The 23,508-nt window shown below is 41.1% G+C and overlaps 1 protein-coding gene across 7 annotated transcripts in view; it reads right to left on the bottom strand.

Annotated features, from left to right (window-relative positions):
- The window catches only part of BCAS3 (BCAS3, microtubule associated cell migration factor), a 444,448-nt gene that overhangs the window by 278,586 nt on the left and 142,354 nt on the right, over positions 1 to 23,508 (bottom strand). For all 7 annotated transcript variants that reach the window (XM_019545665.1, XM_019545667.1, XM_019545666.1 and 4 more), the window contains exon 15: positions 19,773 to 20,037. In XM_019545665.1, coding sequence (XP_019401210.1) covers positions 19,773 to 20,037 — 265 coding nt within the window. The remainder of the gene's footprint in view (positions 1 to 19,772; positions 20,038 to 23,508) is intronic.

Genomic DNA, 23,508 nt, shown 5'->3' with positions numbered 1-23,508 from the left:
AAAAGGGAATAATCTTAAAAAAAAGAAAAGAAAAAAAAATGGACATTTGTCCTGCAGCACCTCCTAATGCACTTTGCATTGAAAAGTGCTGAAAAGGTCACGTCTGTGGTCTCTATGCATGAAGGTACACCATGATAACAACAGTCCGCTGCACTGAGAAGACCAAACTCACAATTAGTTATATATGTGTAAAGAAAAGAATACAATTAAACTAAAACACCAGAAAAAGCAATCAAGAGTTTATTGGTAAAACAGACGAACTCCGCTCTCCCTCAAAAAAAGAATAAACTAGCAAGAACAAAGGCAGTTAGGAAAAAAAAAAAAGGAATAAAAGACACTAAACTTAACTTGTTTCAAATTTCTAAGACAGGAGGTCTGTGCTGGATACATGCCCAGTTCAGTTATGCTTCCCTACTTTCTGTATCATTCTGTAGTCACAACCTTTCATTCTTCAGTTAGAAAAGGAAACTAGCTACAAATTTCATGGCCGGTAGGGAAAGAAATGTAAAGAAACCAAAGAAAGAAAGAAACTAAACAAAAAGGGGCCAGTCTGTTTATAGCAGAATCAAAGTACTTTACATAGACAAGCAACCGTGAATTAAAAGGTTTAGATCATTAACTTGTTTTTCTGTGTCCCTATAATACTGTGAAATGCTGGCTTTGTCCTTAATCAAAAGGGAGCCATATTGGGAATTAGGTTCCTAAACAACTGATGCATTCTGCATCGATATTATACAAATCCCAGGCCAAATCCATACAATCCTGACTCGAGTGCAGCCACCTTTTTTTCAGGGAAGAATAACAGCACAGAAAAGGGTTTCTCACAGGAAGCAAGCTGAAAAACTATAATGGTACTTCAGATGGATTGAAGATAGGAAAAGGAAGGCGGAAAAAAACTTAATGAATGTCTCATCTTCCTAAAGACACTCAATGCTTCCTTTGCCCTCCTTTTAATACTATATAACCGTAAGCTTGGGGTTTTTGTTTGTTTTTCTACAAAGTACTTGGACCTTTGCAGCAACAGAAAATAAAACAAAACCGAGAAAAAAAAAAAAAGAGAGAGAGAGGAAAAAAAAAAAAGATGGATTTGCAAAGTGTATTTTAGGTTAGGTATCCGGTTTAGGCGTTATTCAGTATATTTTAACAGAAATAGCAGGGCTTGACTGAATAATCAGACCACTGAATGGTTTCAGGGTATGGACTTCATTTGTAATTGTAGTGATTTTCGTGCAATAACTTGAAAAGAAAGAGAAAGAAACAAAGAAAAAAATGTGTTTAAATTAAGACAGTGGTGAAGAAAGCAAGAAAGCAAGCAAGAAAGAAACTTTGATTAAATTTCCTTCATGATTCATCCTTACTTCATGTGGAAAGAGTGCATAAAATAAGTTTTCTGCCTTACTGATGACATATAATAGTAACTAATAGGACAATGGCATCAAGCTCCTTTTTTTAAACGGTATTTCACCGTCTTGCACTGACTATAAGAGAGCAGAGAACGATACCTAAAAAGACGGTTCTAAAGAGCTACACTTTGTGGGGTTTTTTCCTGTTAGGAATATAATAATGGGTGATAAAACCCTACATACCAAAACTAGTGACATTATTCATCTCCCCATCACAGCCGTTATTTTGTTTTTACGTTAAAGGCATGCATTGTTATTCAGTGCACCCAAATTTCAATGTCAAACAGTAATTAGTTATGGCCCTAGTCCACACACTTTTGCAATGCAAAACTGGGATTCTACAGTGCAGAGAAAGTGAGGATTTTTACATTAGGTTCACACTCTGCAAGGTGCTCTCTTAATTTCCATTCAAGCTGAAGAACCCCCAGCTACTGGAGAACAGTTAACAGCTTGCAGGATCGGGTCCTCTCTCTGTTTTCTTGAAGACATCAATACATGCCCAAATCAGAGCTGTAATAAAGTCTAGGGACATACTGCTGACTTTTTCAATATATTTTAAATAATCATATTGTAAATCAACGATTTCTCCGGTCCCACTAATAACTAACGAAGGGAAAGATGTTAAAACGAAAAGAAAATATGCTAAAACACAAAGGGAAATAAAAATGCATAAGGGAGACAGTTCAGTGAAAATAAAATATAGGATTCATCTCAACGCATTTGCAACTGCTTTGGAAATACAACAGAGCAGTTTTTGTCTACTTTTTTCAGAGGCAATACACAGAGAATTGTTGCTGTACACCTTAATTTTGTTCCTCTTTAAATCATATCGAGCGCTGTGCAGAAAGCCCTTCCACTCGGGATCAGCAAAGCAGTGACCCTTGATTCTGTCGAGTTTGTTTTCAAGAATCTGCTTTTCACTTTTGAAAAGCACCTTGCAAACCGTGCTTATATGCACTCATTTCTGCTGCTCTTCGTGCAGAACGTCTGATGTGATATTTATTCACTGTAAACACTTTCACTTTAAAACTTCAGCAATGCTACCTGGCATTTCAACCTGTCCTTCTGTAAGGTGCGATCGTTTTAACCTGTTGCGGGTATCCTGAACAAAAAAAGACCAGTATGCATTGCTGGGAGTTGAAAATTATAATACTTGTATTAATCGCATTCAAGTTTATTTACTAGCACTGCCTAATGGGTGAATGGAGATTTGGACTCTCCCCAGCCTGCAGCAGGGAGTTACCATCTATTAGAGTTGAAAGATAGGCGCTAAGTAGGGAAAAGGCTGACTTGCTCATAATTCCTATGGGAGAAGTACATTCAAACTCAGATAGCCTCTTTTTTGAAATACAACTTCATTGCTTGAAAGGATATATGTTTAAATTAAAACTGAAGCCACCTGTACAACAAAATGCTTATCGCTTCACAGCAGAAATAAAGTAGAAGCATCAGGCATGGCACATGCATCAATTTAAATAATCTCTCTCCTACCACCAAATACCCAATGTCCATCAATCTGCACTTGCTGTTATGTGAAATGTAGCTGCCTAATTTGGAAAATACATTTCACTAACCCCAGTACTACTCAGAAATTAAGAGCTAGAATGTTGCATAAAAAGAAAAAAAAAAACCAAGAAAAAATATTTTAGTTATGCAACAGTGAGCTTTTTTTCCTTGAAAATTTGACCGTTCAATAAACTGTGCTTTGTGCAGATGCATTGGGTGAGGAAAAGTGCTACTTACATAAAAGTAGTATAATAATATTAGCTTTCGTTTTCAATGAATGACGTTTAACTATTTGTACCATAAAAATGTTCTATATGGTGGCATCTCTATTGTATGGGAAATGTTGCCTCAGACCCATCATAAAGATGCAACCTTGACTTCTTAATTGCATAGCCTTGGGATACAATAAATGTACTCTGTGACAAGGATTGTTTCTTTATCATGCATTCAGCAAAAGCTACATTCACTACTGGAATAAAGTGGTATTCTACAGATTATATTTAACAGATTTTTATTTTTTATTTTTTTTTGCAAACTTGACGGTGCGCTATTGTATCTGTCCAAAAACTCAATAAAAAATTACCCCGGTCCTCCAGCCTTTCGAAGCATGCAACTCCCCTTGCAGTAAATGGGAGGTCTGTGTGCACAAGACAGTAGGATCAGGCCAAAAGAGCACAAAGAATGCAGTCAAGCATCAACATTATTTCCACAGCTCCAGCAGTTGTTGATTCACAGTCAAAGGACCCAGCAACAAATAAGCCACAAGTTTAAGGTCTTCTAGAAATATCAAACGCATTTTCACTGAAGAATCTGGTGCAAATCACTCTGCAGCATGTGTGCTGCATCTATGAATGTGTGCATAGGAGCAAGTAGAGTTTCTTACGCTGAAAAGCAGAACTTAATTGCAGAGCAGCTGTCCTAAAAACTGAGAACTGAACTTGGAGATCTGTGCTAACTACAGAAGCTTGTTTTCATACTGAGAATTGCAAATAAATCTGGCAGGGTATTATTGCCTGATTGCCTTTTCCAGGAATACTTCCTATAGCATTCACTCAGACAGAGTTTTTAAAAATCCCCCCCCCTGCAAACATGCAGACATACAATCCTGGCACCTTCCTGACAGATGTGCCCTCTCGAGGGCTGGAGGCAGGACATTTTTAGTCAAGTGTCCCTAGCAGAGGAGCTTTTTTTTTTTTCTCCTTGGTGATCTGCCAGAGCCGGAGCTCACTGACCTTCAGAGCACAGCGCAAGGAACATCTTTTTGGTCAAATATTTGTCTGCGTATGAATTGTCACCGGACAGGTTTTTCTTATGCGAAGCTTAAAAGCTGGGGAAGGCAGGCCTGCTTCTGCCATTTGTTGAGGGCAGTCATCTCCCTCTCTCTCCCCCTCCCCATCCCATACACCATCTCATTTTTCTGCATTTCTGCCCTTCCAGCTCCCGTCAGGGCAAGACTTCGCAGAGCGCTGCAAGAACAGGAGAGAGCACAAAAATTCCCAGCCAGATTTTACAGATTCAAAAGTCTGGAGAAAGCTCCAAGCCCTTAAACTAACCCAAACTCGACCCCCAAACCTCTTGGGGGTCTTCTGCTCTTAATCCAAATTCATCTTTGTTAACCAGATTTCCATTGCTGAGACAGGTTCTCCTGTTTAGTCAAAGCTGTTGATACGACTTTGCATCTTATCTACAATTTCTTTCACAGACACAGAGAATAAAGCATGGATTTGGAAGGGGGGGAAAATCATGGGACGTTGCGGCCGACTTACAAGTATTCCTACAGCAGACACGTAAAAGGGGGACAACATTTGATTGGATACAACCCATCTATTGAAACCTGGAAATCCCAAGCCATTAGCTCGGTCTTGAGTACCTGCTTGCTGAAAGTCTAGGATAAGAAAACCACTGTATCCTCCATTCAGAGTTTTGAGCCACGTTTTCAAGACATTTGGTGCCACAAAAATACGCACAGAAGAAACGTATTAAGCCGAGGATAAAAGCGAAGAGTGAGAATAACAATGGGCTTTGTTGTTGCACAGAGGGAACAGCCTGTCATGTCAGCTTTGCAGGGGCATATTCCCAAACCAGTCATCATTAACATACGCACTTCCACTAAAAAAAAGAAGAAAAAAAACGCGGCCTGAAAATGCCGGACAAAAGAAATCCCAACAGACAATGTAAAAACAAATTAAAAGCACTATTATAAAACACAGATGCTATAAGGAAAATAAACTTCACAAGATTTACTGGCTTTTGACAACACTGGACATTTGTGGAAAAAACATCAGCAGAAAGTCCCAGGTAATGCCATTGCAAGGCCAACGTCCTCTTCTGTTTTACCTACACCCATCCCCGCCTCCTCTCTTCAGGGACAGGTTTGAAGGCTGCTGTTCCTAGCTGCTGAATACAAAGACCCGAGTATGCATGAACGCTTGCTAGCAAGGTACTTCCAAAATGTCATTAGAAGGTTGTGGGCTGCTTCAGACATGGACTCACAGTTATTCTGGGTGCTTTACTTCTATTTTGAAAAGGAAAAAACAGAATGCTATGCTTTATAAAGGGTGCAAATCCTCCATTTATTAAATAATAGATCAAGTTGCATGTTTCTCCTTTTTGTTTTTTTGGGAATCTGATCTCTTTTTTTCCTGGTCTTTTTTTGATAATTCAGATCAGAGAGAAAAATGCTAAGACGTCAAACATGCTAAACTATTTATAAAGCATTACAAACTCAAAAAAACAAAAACAAAAAAGCCCCAGCCAACACACAAAGCTGGGCCGTGACAGTCATGCTGACCCCATACAAATTCAGGATTGGTCCACACACAGTTGGAAAACTATGGGGCAATTTGCTGCAAGAGAGACAGAAAATGTAAGCCCCGGCCGAGGGGCTGAATAACCATGTCCACCAGTAAGAGGGGAGGGTGCTCTGCACTTCGCAACCACACTGTCCAACCACAACTGCACTTCCTAATACAAGCAGGGGGCAGTTTCCTGCAACTCAAGCCTGTTAAATTGCTCCTTGCACTTTGATTTGATATAGCACTCTTGCAGTCCCCACCGCTGTGCGACAGGGAAGCGAGATGCGGCCTAACAGAAAGGTTTCCAGCAGTAGGATGGCTGCAGTACGACTTTTACTTTTGTTCAGCATCACTTTAAGCGGAAAAAGCTGAAGGATAGCTACTTAGCCATAGCGCAAAACAATTCAGTGACGGAAAAAAGTCGGAAATTCTTGACTATTTTCTTGCGTTCTGGCTCTTTCTTGCATTACTCCGATTGAACTCAGTAATGTGATTCTGCCCTTAAAATTCCAGAGCATTGGGCCTGCTTTTAATAACTGATTGTATAAATGAACTAAAATTCAAACTGTACCAAATATTTTAATGAAGCTAACGCTGTTTATAAGATCCTGCAACTAACTAAGTAAAAACACACAGTAACTTGAATCTACAAAATTACTGGCAGACTGAGCCCTGAGAAAACCAAGAGTGCTTTGCTTTTATTTGCTGTCTACTGTAACATTAAAGACTTCTCAACCAAACACTCCCTAATTATATAATGCAAGACAAATAAAATTCCTGCTAAATGTAGAAGAGAGGATGCTGTATAAAAAAGAAAAAAAATAAGAGCATCGTGCACATGGTTTATTTTTATTTTTATTTTTTTTTATTTGATGAAAGACGTTTCCATAGATGAGAATGAAAAGCTTCCCAGCTACAGTTCCAGGACTTTAACCCTCTTTTTTGACCTTTCCTTAGACATGTTCCAGTATAATCTGTAATCTGCTAGAGTCGGAAGAGGAAACAGCAGCGCCCTGGTGAGAAACACTGCCTTGTGACCTGAACGGAGAACTCTGCGGAAGCAATGCTGGCTCAGAGTAGTAGTTTGGGAGAGCAGACCAGACAATTCAATAATGTGTGTGGGTTTTTTCTAATATGCACATTAATTACTACCAAAAGGATTTTTCTAAAGTTATAACTATGATGTATTTTATCCCCCTCCACCCCTAAAATGCACACCCTTTTTTCCTGAGGAAAAAAGGAACAACTGGACTCAGTGGCCCAGGAGGCTTCTAGCAGTCCTACATTCTTGCAATGAAAACTTGATAGTTCATCATTCAAATAACCACTGCTTAATTAAAGCTGCATGGCAATTGCTTTTAATTGCACACTGGTACATACCAGATTCATTTTACACCCTAAGTCCAGATCTTTACAGTAACAATTAGACACAGCAAGAAAAACATATGCGCACGCGCGCACACACACACACACACACAGAGCTACAGTACCTATAATACAAATCAGACACTCTAGGCCAAATTTTGCTCTTGGTGACTACAGTGCAAATCCACAGAAAATCATTGGAGTTAATTGTGTTTATATTCATGGCAGAACAGAAGGTGGCCCTTTATCTTCATAATGTTCAAAATCTTTTTTAATTCCTCCTTAATAACACAGCTGTGCCTATGCTTAGAAATATATAGTGAAAGCAACTTTTTCCTTGTATGTATACAAACGGGCAGAGCAAATGATGGTGGCAGGCAACTCTTGCAACACTCAAGGTGCACAAGCACCATCAGAGTCTCAGCAGAAGAAAAGGGAAGCACTCCTCCAACCATCAATCTTTATAGAGGGAAAGCTCAACTAAAGTGTGCCCTGCACCAGTCTTTTCAGGTACCACCAATGAAAAAAAAAATGGAAGCATTTCTTCACTATACATCCCTATTCTCTCTCCCTCTCTGAAGCCTCCACTATTTCCCTCCCGAAACTCTCTCGTTTCAAGTCTTGACCCCCAACAACAAACTACCTCTCACCGATACACTCAAACCCTCTAGCCTTCAGCCAGCCTGGAGAAGCGGGGAGACTGGACTGATTTCTTTCCAGGCTCCTTCCCTCACCTTCCTCCAAGGGTAAAGTATTAAAAAACAAGATAAAACTCCAGCCATATTTGGGATTAGAACCAGTCACTTGGCTCCTACTACTAGTGATGTATGGCTACATTATTCCTGCTTCTCAGTACGTGCTTTTCTCCTGGAAGGAAACAAATTCTCTGGAGATGGATTCATGAACAAGGGGGAAGCGCGAGGACATGGACAACTCCTCCAAAAGCAGCCCTCATGCTATAATAAGCAGACTTTCCTGCACCCATGGAGTCCTACACCAGCAGTTGTAGGAATGTCTGCCAGGGAAACATCCTTAGGTTTCATTTTAGAAAATATTGCATTGGAAATCCAAAACTAATCTCTGTTCTCTTTGCATTGTCTCCCCTCCGCTAAATGCATGCGCTGGTTTGTCTGGTTACTCATAAAGGCTGCATGGCTAAAACGGCATTCACGCGTTTGGTTGGAAATCAAAAAACAAATAAATGAATAAAGAGCTGAATTGACTTATAAACAGATTTAAAAGAAGATCAAGAGATGGACTCCAAATCAGACCTAATCATCATCCCTTGGGGTTCTACGAACCAAAAATACTGCTGGTCCAAAGCTGCAATCTTTACATGGGCAAAACTCCCATTCAAATAAAAAATTAAAAATTGCTAGATAGCTGCTAACTCCATGGGTCTGCACAGCTGTGGATGCAGGCGACAGCAGCAACACATCACTGTACTGGTTTGCTCCAACTGGCAGTTGGCTTCTCCACTGGCTGCGGCATCTCTAATAAAAGCTGGCACATGCAGGAGTTTAGTATCTTGACGTCTCGTTTGTACTCACACTTCCAATTCTTCTCTTAACGAGAAGTTTCAGCAACATGGCTGGACTGTGGACAAAGTGAGGTCTCAGCCCCTGGCGAAGCTGGGAGACAGGAGGCTTTCCTTCCCCGTAGCAAAGAACAAGTAGACCATTAGGAGCTACTGAAGTTTTGACTCTGAGAGAGGGCAGACTCAGCATGAGGTACGAGTCAATTTGCATTAAAATCTGCAAAGCAACTGGACTGGCAACTACTTAGAAAGCTTGTCTGGCTGTGTCCAGATGAGCACAGCCATGTCATATGTGGCGCTGCATACGCATCTGCGGCGCCACATACTGTACGTTCAGTTGTTCTCTGCACTGCAAGGGAGCAGCACGGGGGGGGCGTTCACCCCTGCATATCCAGAGGGCAAAAAACCTTGCAGAAAAAAACAGACTGGTTCATGTAGTGGCAGCATGCACCACCCAAAGCCAGAGCTTGACCGGCTGCAGTTGCACTCTGCGGCTGGCCAGGCTCCACGTGGCAGGATCGTTGTGGCTGCAGCCCTGGGAGGCCCCCTGGACCCCCAGGTAAAGCTACAGGGCCAGCACAATGCTGGCCCCAGCCTCCCCTACCCCACTCGGGGTAACTTACCACGTGCCACAGCACACACGGCACAAGACAACCAGCGGTGGCACAAGGTGTACCGCTGCTAGTTGTCCCCAGGTAGCCAAACATCCATGTGCATCTGGACACGGCTTCTGTGTGCAGGGCCTTGTTAAAAGATAGAGAGAGGGGAGGTAAAAGCAGCCGCCACCACACGTTTTTAGGTTTGCAGTACTTGGATTAATTTTACATATTAACAGTAATTAGGTGTGCTAATATATCATTGGCCACTCTTTTGTGCCGTTCATTTCCCCTTTTACATCTGCAGCAAACAGCACAAGCACTGTTATAGCTGAAGCAGCCGCAGGCAGATTTTTAACCCAGGTTCCCCGCGCAGTATCTCATCTAAGTTATAGGCGACAATATGGTTTGAGAACGAGTGCGTATGAGAACCTGACAGCAATATCCATGGAAAATTATAATAAACAACTTGTCTAAAACCCACATAATAGAAATTGGGGGGGAAGCCACATAGGAACCTCTCTCTCTCTTTCCCGCCCACCACAAGCACACCCTCAGCAGCTCTGATTTTTACCCATGACTGTTAAGGATGTTTTCTGGCTCTGTGACAGCATCATGACTTAGGTCATGAGAAGTGTCAAAGATGCATTTCCTTCAGATGGGAAAAAAGCAACTGATTTTAACAGCCCATAAAGACTAAGCAAATAGAAAAAGCCAAATCAGCATGTTTAAGCGGGGTGAAGATAAACCTTTTGAAAGATATGAGTATATTTTATTTTCAGCCTTAACGCTTTGTTTCTTTCCCTGCAGCGTCTGCATTGCCGACTGCCCCAAACGCACAGTTGATGTAAATGCTTCGCGTAACAATCAAACTCAAGGCAATAAGACTAGCACCCGCTTACTGCATAATCAATCACTGAATCATCGAACATGCAAGGTTGGATGCAAGGCACAGCCCATGCATCTGAGCTGCTGAATTCTCCAGCAACCGTGGCGCCAGCTGTGTCCCAGAGAAATCCATTGCCACGAGAACAGAGGCCGCGGCTGGGCCTGAAGAAGTCGATGGTTTCAAAGAAGGCAGCGTCTGGACCATGTACCAGTTTGCTTCTCCCCATCTCTTGCTGCAATAGCTAACAAACATCCCCAACAAACGCCCCCATACAGGAGAAGCATGCACCTTGATCTATTATTTAATAAACTTAGGATGTGCACCCTTTACAAAGCAAAATACTCAAAATCATAGGTGGGATGCCGGCACTATCAACAAATAATCCGTTATATCCAGTTTGCCCATTCTTGTGGAAAGAACCATCTCTTCCCCTGGCTACTTGTATCGACTTGCTGATTAATCTACTTCATTTTACTGACCACAGCTCCCTCCAGTTACTTATTGACCTCCAAGCAAGGTCTGACCTTTACCTATTGCACTATTCTGCCCAAACATTATCCTGGTCCTCTTACTCCTCGCTTGCTTTCACTCCTTTCCCTATTTCTTGACTCCAGATGCCAAACTAGGAGGAACTTCATCAGACTTAGAAAAAAAAAAATCATGCTTCTAAATCACTGCTGTCTAATGTCCCTTCTGGATGCCTTCTCTGCCCTTCACTGACCATCTCTTTCCACCTGGACAAGTTTCACAGCCGCCGATCAGTGACTTGTTACACAGAGGACAACAAATTCTCTCTCTTAAAATGCTGTTCTGCTCTGATAAGTGGCTAGACAGAAATGTACCCTTTCCCTATGTGTAATCATATCAGTAAATACAGGTTTTTACCACTTTTACTTCCCTTAGCTCTGCAGCGCCTGCTTTTCACCTCCGTAGCTCTCCTGGGCACCAACTTTGCTCCTTTCCACAGCTTCTCTTAGCCACCGACTCGACACCCACTGTGTTAAATGACTCGGTCATGCATTTGTCACTTCATGCCTTGAAAACCACAATTCCCTCCTGAAGTCCATCTCTTCCATAGTCTAATCTGTTGAGAAGGCTGCCATGCTCCTTTTCAAACGTACAAGCAAAGGATATTTGCCCTATTCTCTGAAATCCAAGCCCATTCCCCCATCCATGCCTATATTCTCTCCAGAAGTTCCTCCCTCGCACGCTTCACAAGTGTGCCAAATCACCCCGATAAAATCATTTATTTCTCCACCTGCACCCCTGCTTGTCCCTTTGCTATCTGAAATGCCAGTCTTCTCTCAGCCTTCCACTTCCTCAGCTTGGTGGAACAGCTCTTTTCCTTTTATTGTTGAACCTATCTAAAAGATACTACCCACCCCACCACACTTCAGTGATTCTCCATCCAAGCAGCTAAAAAAAAATGCAGCTCATTTGTAACCAGTAGGCTGCTGGCCGATACCCAAACCGGTGCTTGCAGTTAACTCTTCACACCTCTGCTCAGTCCCCTCTAGATTTGCAATCCAGTGCCATACGCAGCACGCGGTACAAAGTTCATGGGCAGCAGGTCAAGCATAACACCTAGGGTGTTCCAGATGGCAAGGTATGGCCTACTCCAGCGGGCAGGGAGGCCATTCCCACAGGTGATGCAAGACCGTCAAGACCGGTAAAGCAAGAACAAGTAAAACCATTTCTTGCTGCCTCTGCAGACGCGCTCAAAACTGGGAAACTTGACCTTAATCGAATCACGGTGTATTTGAATCCGTTCATTCTCCAACTAATGAACTCTCAGAGGATTTACATGAACAGTTCATCAAATGCACTATAAATCCTCTCAGCTTGAACAGGGAAAGAATTAAGACCTGTTTTTATGACATTTGGCAAGCATTTTATGATAAATAATATAAGCCAACCAAGAACACCTTATTTAAAAGGTAGTTTTATTTTGAGATTTCATTAGTATAAAACAGGGGGACTATAAGCTGACTAATGATCCTCAGAGCATCTATTTTTCCTTGCAACTCGTCTGTTAGGAGTCGGAACAATAACGTGATTAAAACTGCAAAGCACAAAAAAGAGTCAAGGGAAACACGATGATAAATAGAAACGGCATCGGCTATCAGGCTACTCAAGGCAACCCGGAGCAGCAGCCAGGCTTCCCAGCCCCGGGAAAGTTGAGAAAACATCGCCCTCTAGAGGGTGTCGAATTAACCATTTCAGTTCAACGGCAAAGGCCTTTCTTTCAGACTCACCCAGCATCAAGAATAGTTGTGCGACAACAAAATGACTTGGAACACATTTAGTAAGTAATATATTCCAAAGCAAATTGAAATAGGAACACGGTTTTATGACCAATATGGGTGCAAAATGATTTGTTTGCACCGATGCAATGAACTGGCATTTCGAGGCGGCAAAGAATCAGATCCTCATCACAGGTTTCTGTAGCACAGATGTGAATTTAGAAAACCTCGGTAGGTCAGATAAAGACTAGAATTTGCAATCAGGCAAAAGAGGGACCTTTCAAAAATAGGTTGCTTTTAACCCTTGTTTATAGTGCCAGCTATTAAACTTGGAAAGGAACTGCCCTCCAGTGCTTTAAGATATTCTACAGCTAATTTTCTTTGAAACTATTTTTGTCTGCCACTCTCTAAATAGGTGGTTTCTTAAGTGAGTGTTACTTAAAGGAAACCAATCTGTTTTTCAGGAAGGCTTGATGATGTCACTCCTTTCAACTCTGCTTTCCCATAAGAATTCTTCTAGTAAAAGGAGTTTCACTCTGGGAAATATAAGTGACGTGAAAATATTTAAAGCATCCAAGATTTGTATGTTTACCAAACTTCTGGATTTTGCTTTTAGGTTTTAGTCATATTGCAACAGCTGGAAATGAAGAGAAAAAAAAGGCAAGCATGCAGAGAAAGAAAGCATAAGAAGAAGCTACCGATTTACAAATAAGTTGGACTTTGCAATGGAAACTAGGTTATACTGCACAACATGTTTCTAAACAGTCAACTCCAAGTCCAAAGACACTACCATGCATAAGACTTGTTTTTCCTCAACTCTAAATATATGTACTATATTTCAGCTGAGGCATAAAATTCAAAACAGAAACATTCTGTGTATGAGTTACTTCTTGGCAAAAAAAAAAAAGACATAACCCACATAGAAACTTCAATCCGGAATTAAACGATATAGAGAAGACAAGTTTAAGAAACATCATATTATTGATTGTTGTAAGTAGGTGGAACTGTGCAGTACAAGGTTCAAATGGGTGGTTACTTTATGCTAACATTTGTGATGTGTTCAGACTCGGAGCTACAAAACTAATGTAGGACAAATTGTGCCTATAACCTATTGTGAGTGGTGCAATCATGGTTTTTGTAATATATTGCAACATTTTAATAACATCAATAATGATAGTAATGATGATAATAATTATAATAATAATGATAAAAGTATCATAATAATGATGATACTACTGCTACTAATTAGCAGCTTCATTTGCTTCCCACCTCCAAAGAGAAGTATCAATATTTTAGAGCTAAATACACACAGGCATTCATATACAGTGGTCATGGGAGTTAATCTGAGTCACATGTGTGTAATCAAGGACCTAATCTGACCCTCACCAATAAACAACATAATCCACAAGATATGCCTGCGAGACAGGTAAGCAATATCAGCCCCCTTTACACATGGGAGAAAGATGCACAAGGCCACACTTTGCTCTCATTTTCAACCCACGTCACAATAGTCCCGTAATAGTAAAAGCCCATAAAAGGACACCAATTTAACTCTGATATCAGTGACACCACTCTGGCAACCCTACTGAATGACAAAAATATACCATGGGCGGATTAACAGACAAAAGGACCCAAACAAAATCTGTGCTAGCTATAAAAGGTGCAAAGGAAATATCTCGTTATCAATGTTAGTTAACAGTTTCCTTTACTTAATTCTGCTAAAAGAGCACATGCAAAACAACAGTAACGCCAAACCATGATTCATTTAGAGATGAATCCCACCCTGATAAGGGTTTACATTTTTTTGTAAACAATGTGTAGACTGCCCAGAATAAACTGTAAATACATTGTTTTGCTATGAGACATAAAGCATCTTTTGATACTGGAAGTTAAAAAGCAAGCTAAGCGGGGGGAACTCCAAGACCGTGTTCAGAAAATATTTACACCCATAAAACGTTAACCACAAGTTAATGTGAACGGGATGTCATTCTTTTGTTAGTCCCAAAAAGGATAACACGCACGCTTTTTTGGTTACAAAACCCCATTCTTCAGGGAGAGGATTATATCAATACCATTTCAATTTGAAAGGAGGATTAACAGCAATGGGCAAAAACTGATTTGTCATGCAAGTTTCTGAAGCTTAAAGCTCGCTTGTGCGCATGCCATCACAGCACAAGCAGGATGTTGAGACTATACAATTGAGGAAACTTAAAAATAAAACCAATGTACTAAAATTTGTCTCATCTTTCATTCACATAAAATGTCTGTCAGTGAATCATTTAAAGATGAGCAGCTCCACTGGTGTTCTCTTCACCTGCAGATGCTGTATCTAATAAGTTGCCCATGGAGAAGAGTAAGCATCTCATCTTCAAGACTAATATAAATAATAGTAAAATAATGGTAATCTTAAATACTAATATAAAAGAAGAAACATTTAATAACTTCCCATAACTTCTGCCTACCCTTATATTAAACTCAAGCAGTAACTCCAGAGTTGGTTCCTATCTCTGCCGAAGTACAGATATATTTACGTGACACTATTTTGAACCTAACAAGCAATTTTCAGTAGAGGATCTCAAGGATTCATTAATCGCACACACAAATGAATTAAACCCAACACACATGACAGAGAAATTGTTATTGCCATTTTACAGGTGGGGAAAGCTGCTGTACAAGGCCCTTAAATAAAATTTTCTCATGGTTACACAGAAAGTGAGAAGTAAAAGTGGGAACACAACCCAAACTACTCTTTTACCCCGATCACTAACCCATAGTCTAGGCATCAGACAGAAATTACTCCTACAAAGAAAATACCTACTTCATATTACACTATAAACAAGGAACTGTTACCATCCTTGGTAAAATACATCTTGGTTTATGGATTAAAATAGTCAGAGTCTCTGGTTAATTCAGCTGCCACACATGTGCACTAAATCCTCACACTGAAAGTCATCGTGAAACATCAATTAATTTTTTTCTCCCCCAAGTAAATGATAAAAGGTTTTAAAAAAACAAAACAAGGCAGATAACACTGACCAAGAGCCTGGCCTTTTTCAATTAAACCCCCCCACATCCTTATCTGACTGTAAAATAGTAGTAAATGACAGCTCCTAGGAGGGCACAATGATTCCCTATCTCCTATAACTTCGAAATGAAAAGATCTTGTTTTTATTCTAGATACAATTTTAAAAAGCAGATCAAGTCCATTTATTTCTGGTCTAAAACTTGGTATCCTATTCTGACTCACAGGAAAGTACTACTCACAAATATAAAAGACACCAGTCCAGCTTGGTTTGCATTATACCCCTAACATCCTACAGTGACTATGTACTCCCACACTAATCCTTGTTAGCTGGGACACAAGAGACTGGAGGGATGGGAGCTGGCAGGTGGAGACAGAGCAGAATAAGGAAGTTTAAAGCTTAAGGAATAGGATGTTTCCTGCAAAAGCCTGCAGCATTTTTTCTGTGCCTCCTACTTATACTTCTCAAGCAAGACATGCTAATCCAGCACAGTAAGGCAAACAACTGTTCAGTAACAAAGGTATCCCTGCTGCCTTCTGTACACATTACAAGCATGATATAAAAGGAATAAGAACTCATGGTAGAGAGAATAACTTTTATTAGACCAAGTGGATTTTTGCAAAAAATAATATAACATTTGCAAGCTTTCGGAAATAATTTTTTTTTGTTGCAAGCATCTAGTTGGTCTAACAAAAGAGATCACCTCTACCATGAGTTCTGATTCCTTTTGCCTCTAGACTAATATGGCTACAACCTGGATACCCAACACAAGTGCAATGCAACACACCTAATGACTATTTTTTCAAATTGTCATGCCGCTTTCCTCAAACTTCCGACTTGGGCGGCTGATCTACGAGCCCCGAGACAACTTTCATCCTGCTTTTCCCACTTTCCAAATCCCTACCTGGCTTCACAAATGAAAAGCTGAACTTGGGTTTCGAAGGGAGATCTCTGTGCATCTGTACACCTTGCTACCCCTCTGCCGAGAGACTGGCTTGACGTAAGTAACTGTACTGATAACACAGTTGCGATGAGAAAGACTTCTCTTCTACATCTCACCTAAGTGCTTACCTAAGTTTTTAAAGTAATTCAATACAGCTCAGCTTAGTACTTTCAAAGAATACTTTCATATTGGGTACCAGAGGCTCTGGATGTCTGCGCATAACTTCAGTGAAGGCATAATGTAAGGTTTCTGTCCACTGTTAGGAAACGGAGATGGATAGTTGCTTAAAACAACCCAGCCAACTGCTTTCGAGACAAACAGCGATGTGAGTGCCCCTCATTTTCAGTGCCCAAGTGAAGGTCCCATAAATAGGCCCGACTGACAAACAGTGCTGATCATCCCATGCACGGAGATCCCCCAAAATCAGACCTTGGACGGGTATCTCAAGATAGATGCACAAAAATGCCCCCAAACCTATTAACCACTTTTGACAACCTTAGCCTGGGGACCATTCAGATGTCCAGGTCTGTTGTCTCAGGACAAGTTCTGACTGTGCTTATCCTGGAACAGAAACCACTGACCTTCCAGTCAGGGTTTTTAGTGGGCAGCTGAGCGCGTTGCCGCTTTTCGACCATCGATTTGATGAGGTGCTCCTGGGACAACCGCTCAGATGTACTTTGTGACATCCTGGAAAGAACTGTTAGCACTTCTTAGTCCAGAAACCTTCATAGCAGGGGTTGGCAGGATATAGCCTGCGGGCCAAATCCAGCCTGCGGAGCTTGGTGGCAGGAAGCTGCCTACGCTCACACCTGACCCACACTGAACTGGAGCTAGGCCGTTGCGGCCTGTGGGTTGCAAACGGCTGCCGGTCCCTGTTTTATAAGGCTTGTCCTGAAAGAACACCCATGGACTGAATGACTGCACTTTGTCCCAGGATAACACCGTTTCTCCCAGGACAAACGCAACATCTGTTTGTAGCCTTAGCACCAGTTTCTTTGGAAATCCCACCATACAATGCAAATGATTTTTCCTTGGTTCAGATAATCTGCCCATTAGTGAAGTCTCTGGACACGCTAATCAAAGCCAAATGAAACCTCTTAGTTTCTTTTTTGAATATCAAGTGCTAAATCTATTTAAAACTTCAAATGTGTTTAGAAATCCTGCTAAGGCGACAACTTACTGTAATTCCTCTTGACAAAAAACAGATTCAGATGGATGAAAGATACATAAGTTGATAATTCCTTCCTGTTCCCTATATGATGTCAATAGTTAAAAATGACTGTATGTGTTAGAATAATTGTTTACAGCTATCTGGTGTCGACTTCAAGCATGTCACACTGAATTCCTGTATCAAAATGGGAGGGCCAGGCTACAAAAATGTAGGTACGAATATATCTAGGAAGAATAAGAAGCCGCAGACTTTTCTGGCTGCCTCTGGACTGCTCCAGGAACATTATAGATGTTCCAGAGAAGCTCCAGTGGAAATACTGTCCGTGCAGTTAAAGGTTTTTGATGAATAAATCCCACCGCATCAGTGAAACCAAAAGGGGGAAATACTCAGAGCTCTTAAAATTGGAGGGAATAGTGATCCTCTTAAAACAACAGATAGTGAAAATGTCTCATTCAAGAACCCAGAAAACTTTAGCCACGATGGCATGGAGGATGACTGGTCCGGTGGAGGGAGTTTCACAAGTGCCAGTATGGTACCCTTCCATTCCTAGTGTTTTACGGGGAATATCTGAACCAGTTCTTTGCTAGACCTGAAAACGGTCTTGGCTAAAGGGGCCTGTACCCTCCTAACCTCTCACCCTTGCCAATACCATAAGGAAGATCTAGGCTGTTGCCTGCGGATCCACAGATGTGAGGTTTTACATCTGTTAAAGGAGGTGCAGGAATATAGCCACAATTATTCTACATGGACACTATAAGCACACCAAACTTCACTGTTGAAAGGAAGGGCAAAAAGACAGACGTGTTTGAAGCCCACAACACAGAGCATAAAAGAAGAAACCGAGGCAAACGGGACTCCGGAGACCACTAAGGCTGTCCCTCAAAAAAGTTCTGATCTTCATGGGAGTGGACTCTATTTTCTGCATGGTTTCGGGCCCTCAAAAGCCTCTGGATACGTCTGAGGAAGGCAGGAGAGACACTTTTGCTGCTGAAAGGTTGGTCTTCATCTTACCGCGTTGAAACAGCACATGGCAGCACAGAGAGAATACTGCTGCCCCCAGAGCATTGCTACAGAACCAGGTCTTGAATGCTTCCTTTTTTGGACAGTCAGGCTAAGTACAGACAGTCAAAAAGCTCCAGAATCAATTCAATCTTTGCAGGGTAGCCTAGACTGCATAGATTGAACCAACAGGCAAGTAAACGTTAATTTTTGATTCCAGAAATGCAGCCGCATGCTTGCAGTGGCCCAGGTCAGAAGCCAGGGAGCGCTAGAGCACATCTCCCTGCTCAGCTGGAGCAGGCAGGCCAGCCCGCCCACCCTGTGAGGCGGGGCTTGTGGGGGAGATGCACAGCATCCTGGGATGCTGGGGGTCTGTGAGTTAACTGGAATCTGGAGGGGATCTGGGACAGAATATACTGATTTAACCCAGATCAGTAAAGTCTGATAACATCCATTCAGGTTTATCTTAAACCAGTTTCGGCCATTTTGAAAGCGGTTTATGTGCGCTGAACTGTGGCGTTACAGATTTCAACCCATTTCCGATCATTTATACCAGTTTAATGTGTAATTTCTGTCCCTAGCCTCAAGGATTAACAGCAACATTTAAAGGAAAAAACAAAAAACTTGAAGAGGAAAAAAAAAACTAATTGCATTGTTCTGTCACGATCATTTTGCTTGGCTTTCATGTTCTCCCCTCAAACAATAAATATTTATCGTCTGCATATCCAGATGTGCTCCATGACCATACTGGCAGAGGAGCAGTAAGATTTTAGATAACTGCATTTGAAATGTAGACCAGATTACTGACCTGGTGAGAGCCGCAAAAAAAATCTACAACTGGACCTCTTAAACTTTTTTATTTAATCACAGAGACTATTAAAATATCTCTGTTCGAGAATTTCAGTAAATTCCTGAATGAGGGAATGATCAACCTTAAGTATTTGTAAGCTGCCCATCTAGATGCACCCTCCAAAGTTATACTTTAATATAAGTTACATATGCTATATGTGCATCCTCACGGCACTTAATAGCAACATGTGCAAATATAGATTTATCTGAATGCAAATTTGGCAAAATCTGTAACAAATTAATTTCCGCCCCACCAAATCTACTCACAACCACTGTGCATGGGAGACTCCAGAAGCGCTTAGGCTGAGATTCTCAAAAACATGTAGGCATCTGACTCCTGTTGACGTAGGCATGTAAATAGGGGGTTTGTGCTTAAACAGATCTCAGGATCTGTGCCTCAGTGATTCAAGGGAATAGACTGTCCTGACAATATAGAAGAAAAATGGAATTTACCATGGAGAGGCGATCCAGATGGGCTGCTTGACAGGCCTGGGACAGGACTACAGCGACCTCCTTGCTTAGACGTCAGCTCCTGCTCAATTTCCTCCAACCCTGCGCTCTTTTGGAAGCGGCTCATGCGGTTTACCACCCGGGGAGACATGTGTGTCCGAACACAAGGCTGTCCGCCATACGGATTGATTGGGAAAACATGGGAAGTGCCACGAAGAGTGCTGACCACTACCCAACGACAGTCATGGCTGAAAGATATGTCTTGCACCTGGAGAAAGGGAAAATTAAATGGAAATGTAGGCACTGTTTCACACAGCTCTGACAGCAAGTGAATTATCATGTTATAGCTGAAGAAATTAATTAAATGCAAACTCAATTTAAGTTAGGAGCAATGGTTTTGGTTACATATTTGTGATGAAGCCAAGTCAAAGACCTTTGCTACAGCGTTAATATTGTTTCAGTACCATTCCATACCATGTGTATTACTAGAAGCAGTAAAGAGTATTATTGATAGTATTTTGAAAGTTCTCTCTTAAGTAAGGTCCCAACCCAATAAAAAAATTGCCATGCAGAATCCCACACAAAGCCACAGGAGCCTACTGCAATTTCTTAATTGAATTTGGTTCCAAAAGAGAAAAGATTCAGGAAACTATTACAACTATATGCTTAGCAGCACGCAATGAACACATTATTTACTTGCTCATTTTCATTCTCAGGAAACATGAAAAATAAGAGGTAAATAATTACCAACAAAAACTGTCTATTCATGCCAACCATTTTGATGTGGTCTCGTGGTTACAAGGGAGAACTAAGAGTTAGGATTCAAGAGTTTACTCTTTGGCTCTGGATCTAAATGCATAAGCATTGACTAGTTATTTAAATGCTACCGCCAAACTTTTCAAAAGAGATCTCTTGTTTTTTGGATGCCCAATTTGAAAAATACTGGGCCGTAGATACAGAGCAGCCAGCACCCATGACTCCAGCTGAAGTACATGGCAGCTGCAAATGCACAGCACTTATGAAAGTCAGGCTCAAGCAAACGCAAATTGGACCCCCAAAAGTTGTGGACGCCCAAATCAGTGGCTACTTCTGAAAAATGCTGGTCTCTGATACTGTCTCAGTTTGCCCACCAAAGGCAAATGCTTCTCTTAACCCATAGAGGGGAGAGCATGTTTCCTAGTAAAGCACTTTTATATCTTAAGATGAAAAACACCACCTATAGTCAGACTATAATGAATAAATAAATTGCACACATACAATTCCCTTACGCACCCACAAGGGATCCCTTAAAACTGCTGAAATTAATTAATTAATTGATTAATTAAAAGAGAAAGCTCCAATCAGACTGGCTCAATTCTTTTTTTTTTTTAAATGCACATTAGCCTACTTGCTCCGTTTGAACTTTTCCCTAAATATCATCTAGAATTGAGACAAAAGAAAATATATTTTGTTAAATACATCGGGATCATTTTACTTTTTGTATGGATCTCACAAAGAAAGCCCCCAGAAGATTAAATTCATTTCTAAGCATGCTTTACATAACACCTTGATGGAAAACAAATCCCTGCTCCTTAAAGACTGCTTTAAAAAGGAGATTATACTGTGTGTCCAACACAATATTGGCAGACAACTCAAGGAAAACAGTTGTCTAGTTTAAAATGATTTACCAAAGAAAGTCCTAAAACAATTCTAAGACAAATATTTTTAAAAAGGTAAAAGTTGGTTAAAAAGAAGTATATACATAAGTGGGATTTAACATGGCAAAACACATAGAGGAGAAGGATTAGTTTTCATTATATCATTAAACAACATAAGCTAAATAAAACTCTTTGAGTTTTCACTGATGCCAGTTTTACAATACGCTAGGTACTCCAATTGTAGTAAACACTGATACAATCTTGAAAAATATTCCAGAAATGCACTCCAAATATTCCAGACAAAAGCATCAAGTCTTCATCAAAGTGGAAGTTTCCAACTGAGCCCTGAAGCCTCCGAGATAAAGGGATTTAAGTCTTGTGACTTGTGACAAGATATTTGGCTGACAGACTGTCACTACACAAAATGCTTCATCAACATTACACAGATAAACCAAAAAAACACCATTACACACCTGCTCTTTTCAATTATGGTGACACGTCCAAATGTTCTGCTAATGACAAAGTTAAAACAGCCTCCCAGAAATCTGACAGGTTTAGCACTTTTGGTGATGCAAGTAATACTGGTATAAAGTCGTTCCACGAGCAGTTTCAAGCCCCTCGTTTGCCTACAAAGAGTTTCACCTTTTCAAATGGCTCAGAATGGATTAAGGGCTCAAAAAGGAAGAATAAAAGCAAAAACAAAAAACCCCACCAGCATGAAGCCAGAAAAAAAGAAAAGAATTAATAAGCATTTCAATATCGGCCTGTTCAGAGAAGCAATTCCCCTGTATCAGAATCAAGTCCAAGAGCCGACATACTCAACTGCAAAACAAGCGGCACCCATATTAAAAAGTACTTAAAGCTTTATGTGCTCTTTTTCACCATCTCTGGCCTCTCCAAAGCCCTATTTTCCTATGTAGAGACTGTTGATCCTGCTTTCCTATGCCCAGCACCTTCCCCCCCAACCAAAAATACCTCCAATGGGCTTAGAGCAGGAATGGGCAATTATTTTGAGCGGAGGGCCCTTTACTGAGTTCTGGCAAGCCATCAAGGGCCACACGACAGGCAGCCAGGGGCAAACAACTATCAATTTTCTAAATTTTTAGAACAGCCTGGTGGGCTGCATCCAGCCCGCGGGCCACATTTTGCCCACCCCTGACTTAGAGCAACATTTCCCTTTACTGCTGCTATAACACTTGCTGCATTTGCTCCGGCCTCTCTTGGGCATTGCCTCTCTCACCTGCTATGCACTTCTCTCTTACTCTGCAATTTCATGGGGCAAAATCCTTCCCTTCTTCTATTCCTACCAGCAAACTTTACAAGCATCTCCGCTGAACTAACAGCTTCTGTAATCTCATCTAAAAAAAACTTATCTTAATGACCGCATAAACCTCTTCAATCTTTCCTCCATGGTGCTTATGTTAACACATTTTACCATAAACCTCTTTACATCGCTGCCTTCTATCACATACATGATGTGCAATGTGTTGTATGTGGTTTAATTTGGGAAAGAGCATAAGACAACATTTCTACGGAGATGACATAGCAGGAAAAAACCTCACTGGATTGAACCTCACAAGAGAAGTATGTACATGTTTGTACTATTATTAGTGTTCAGGATGCATCATCACTTCTGTTTACATTCTAAAAAAAACCCCAAAAAATTCAGAATAAGGCCCAAACCCTCAGTCATGCCAATTTGGGATTGGGAACTGGAATGTAATCAATGTAATCTCTCATCACAAGCTGAATATCACTGAAGTGACGTGTGCCTCGACCAGCGATCCTCAACCCAGGTGCTGCAGCACCGTGGGGGGCCTTGAGATCCTTTCAGGGGTGCTGTGGGATGCTGCACACCATCGGGCGCGCAAACACGAGTCACGCAAGATACACCAAATGACCTGAAATGACAATGTAAACTGTTAAAAAAGTTGGGAACTTTCTGTGTTCTTTGCAATAGAAAAAAAAATATTGCTGTATTATTTTGCCATGATCAAAAAATGACTGCTAAGAGCTGGCATTTTCTGAGGGATCATCGTGAGCCTAGCAAGTGGTGCCTTGATTGAGAACCACTGGCCTAAATAAAATGGAGAGAGATTGCT

This window comes from Crocodylus porosus, unplaced genomic scaffold, assembly GCF_001723895.1.
Source record: "Crocodylus porosus isolate Cpor-Errol unplaced genomic scaffold, CroPor_comp1, whole genome shotgun sequence".
NCBI classification, from domain to species: Eukaryota; Metazoa; Chordata; order Crocodylia; family Crocodylidae; genus Crocodylus; species Crocodylus porosus.
The sequence above is the reverse complement of the archived record's forward strand: the minus strand, read 5'-3'. Positions and strand labels throughout refer to the sequence as shown.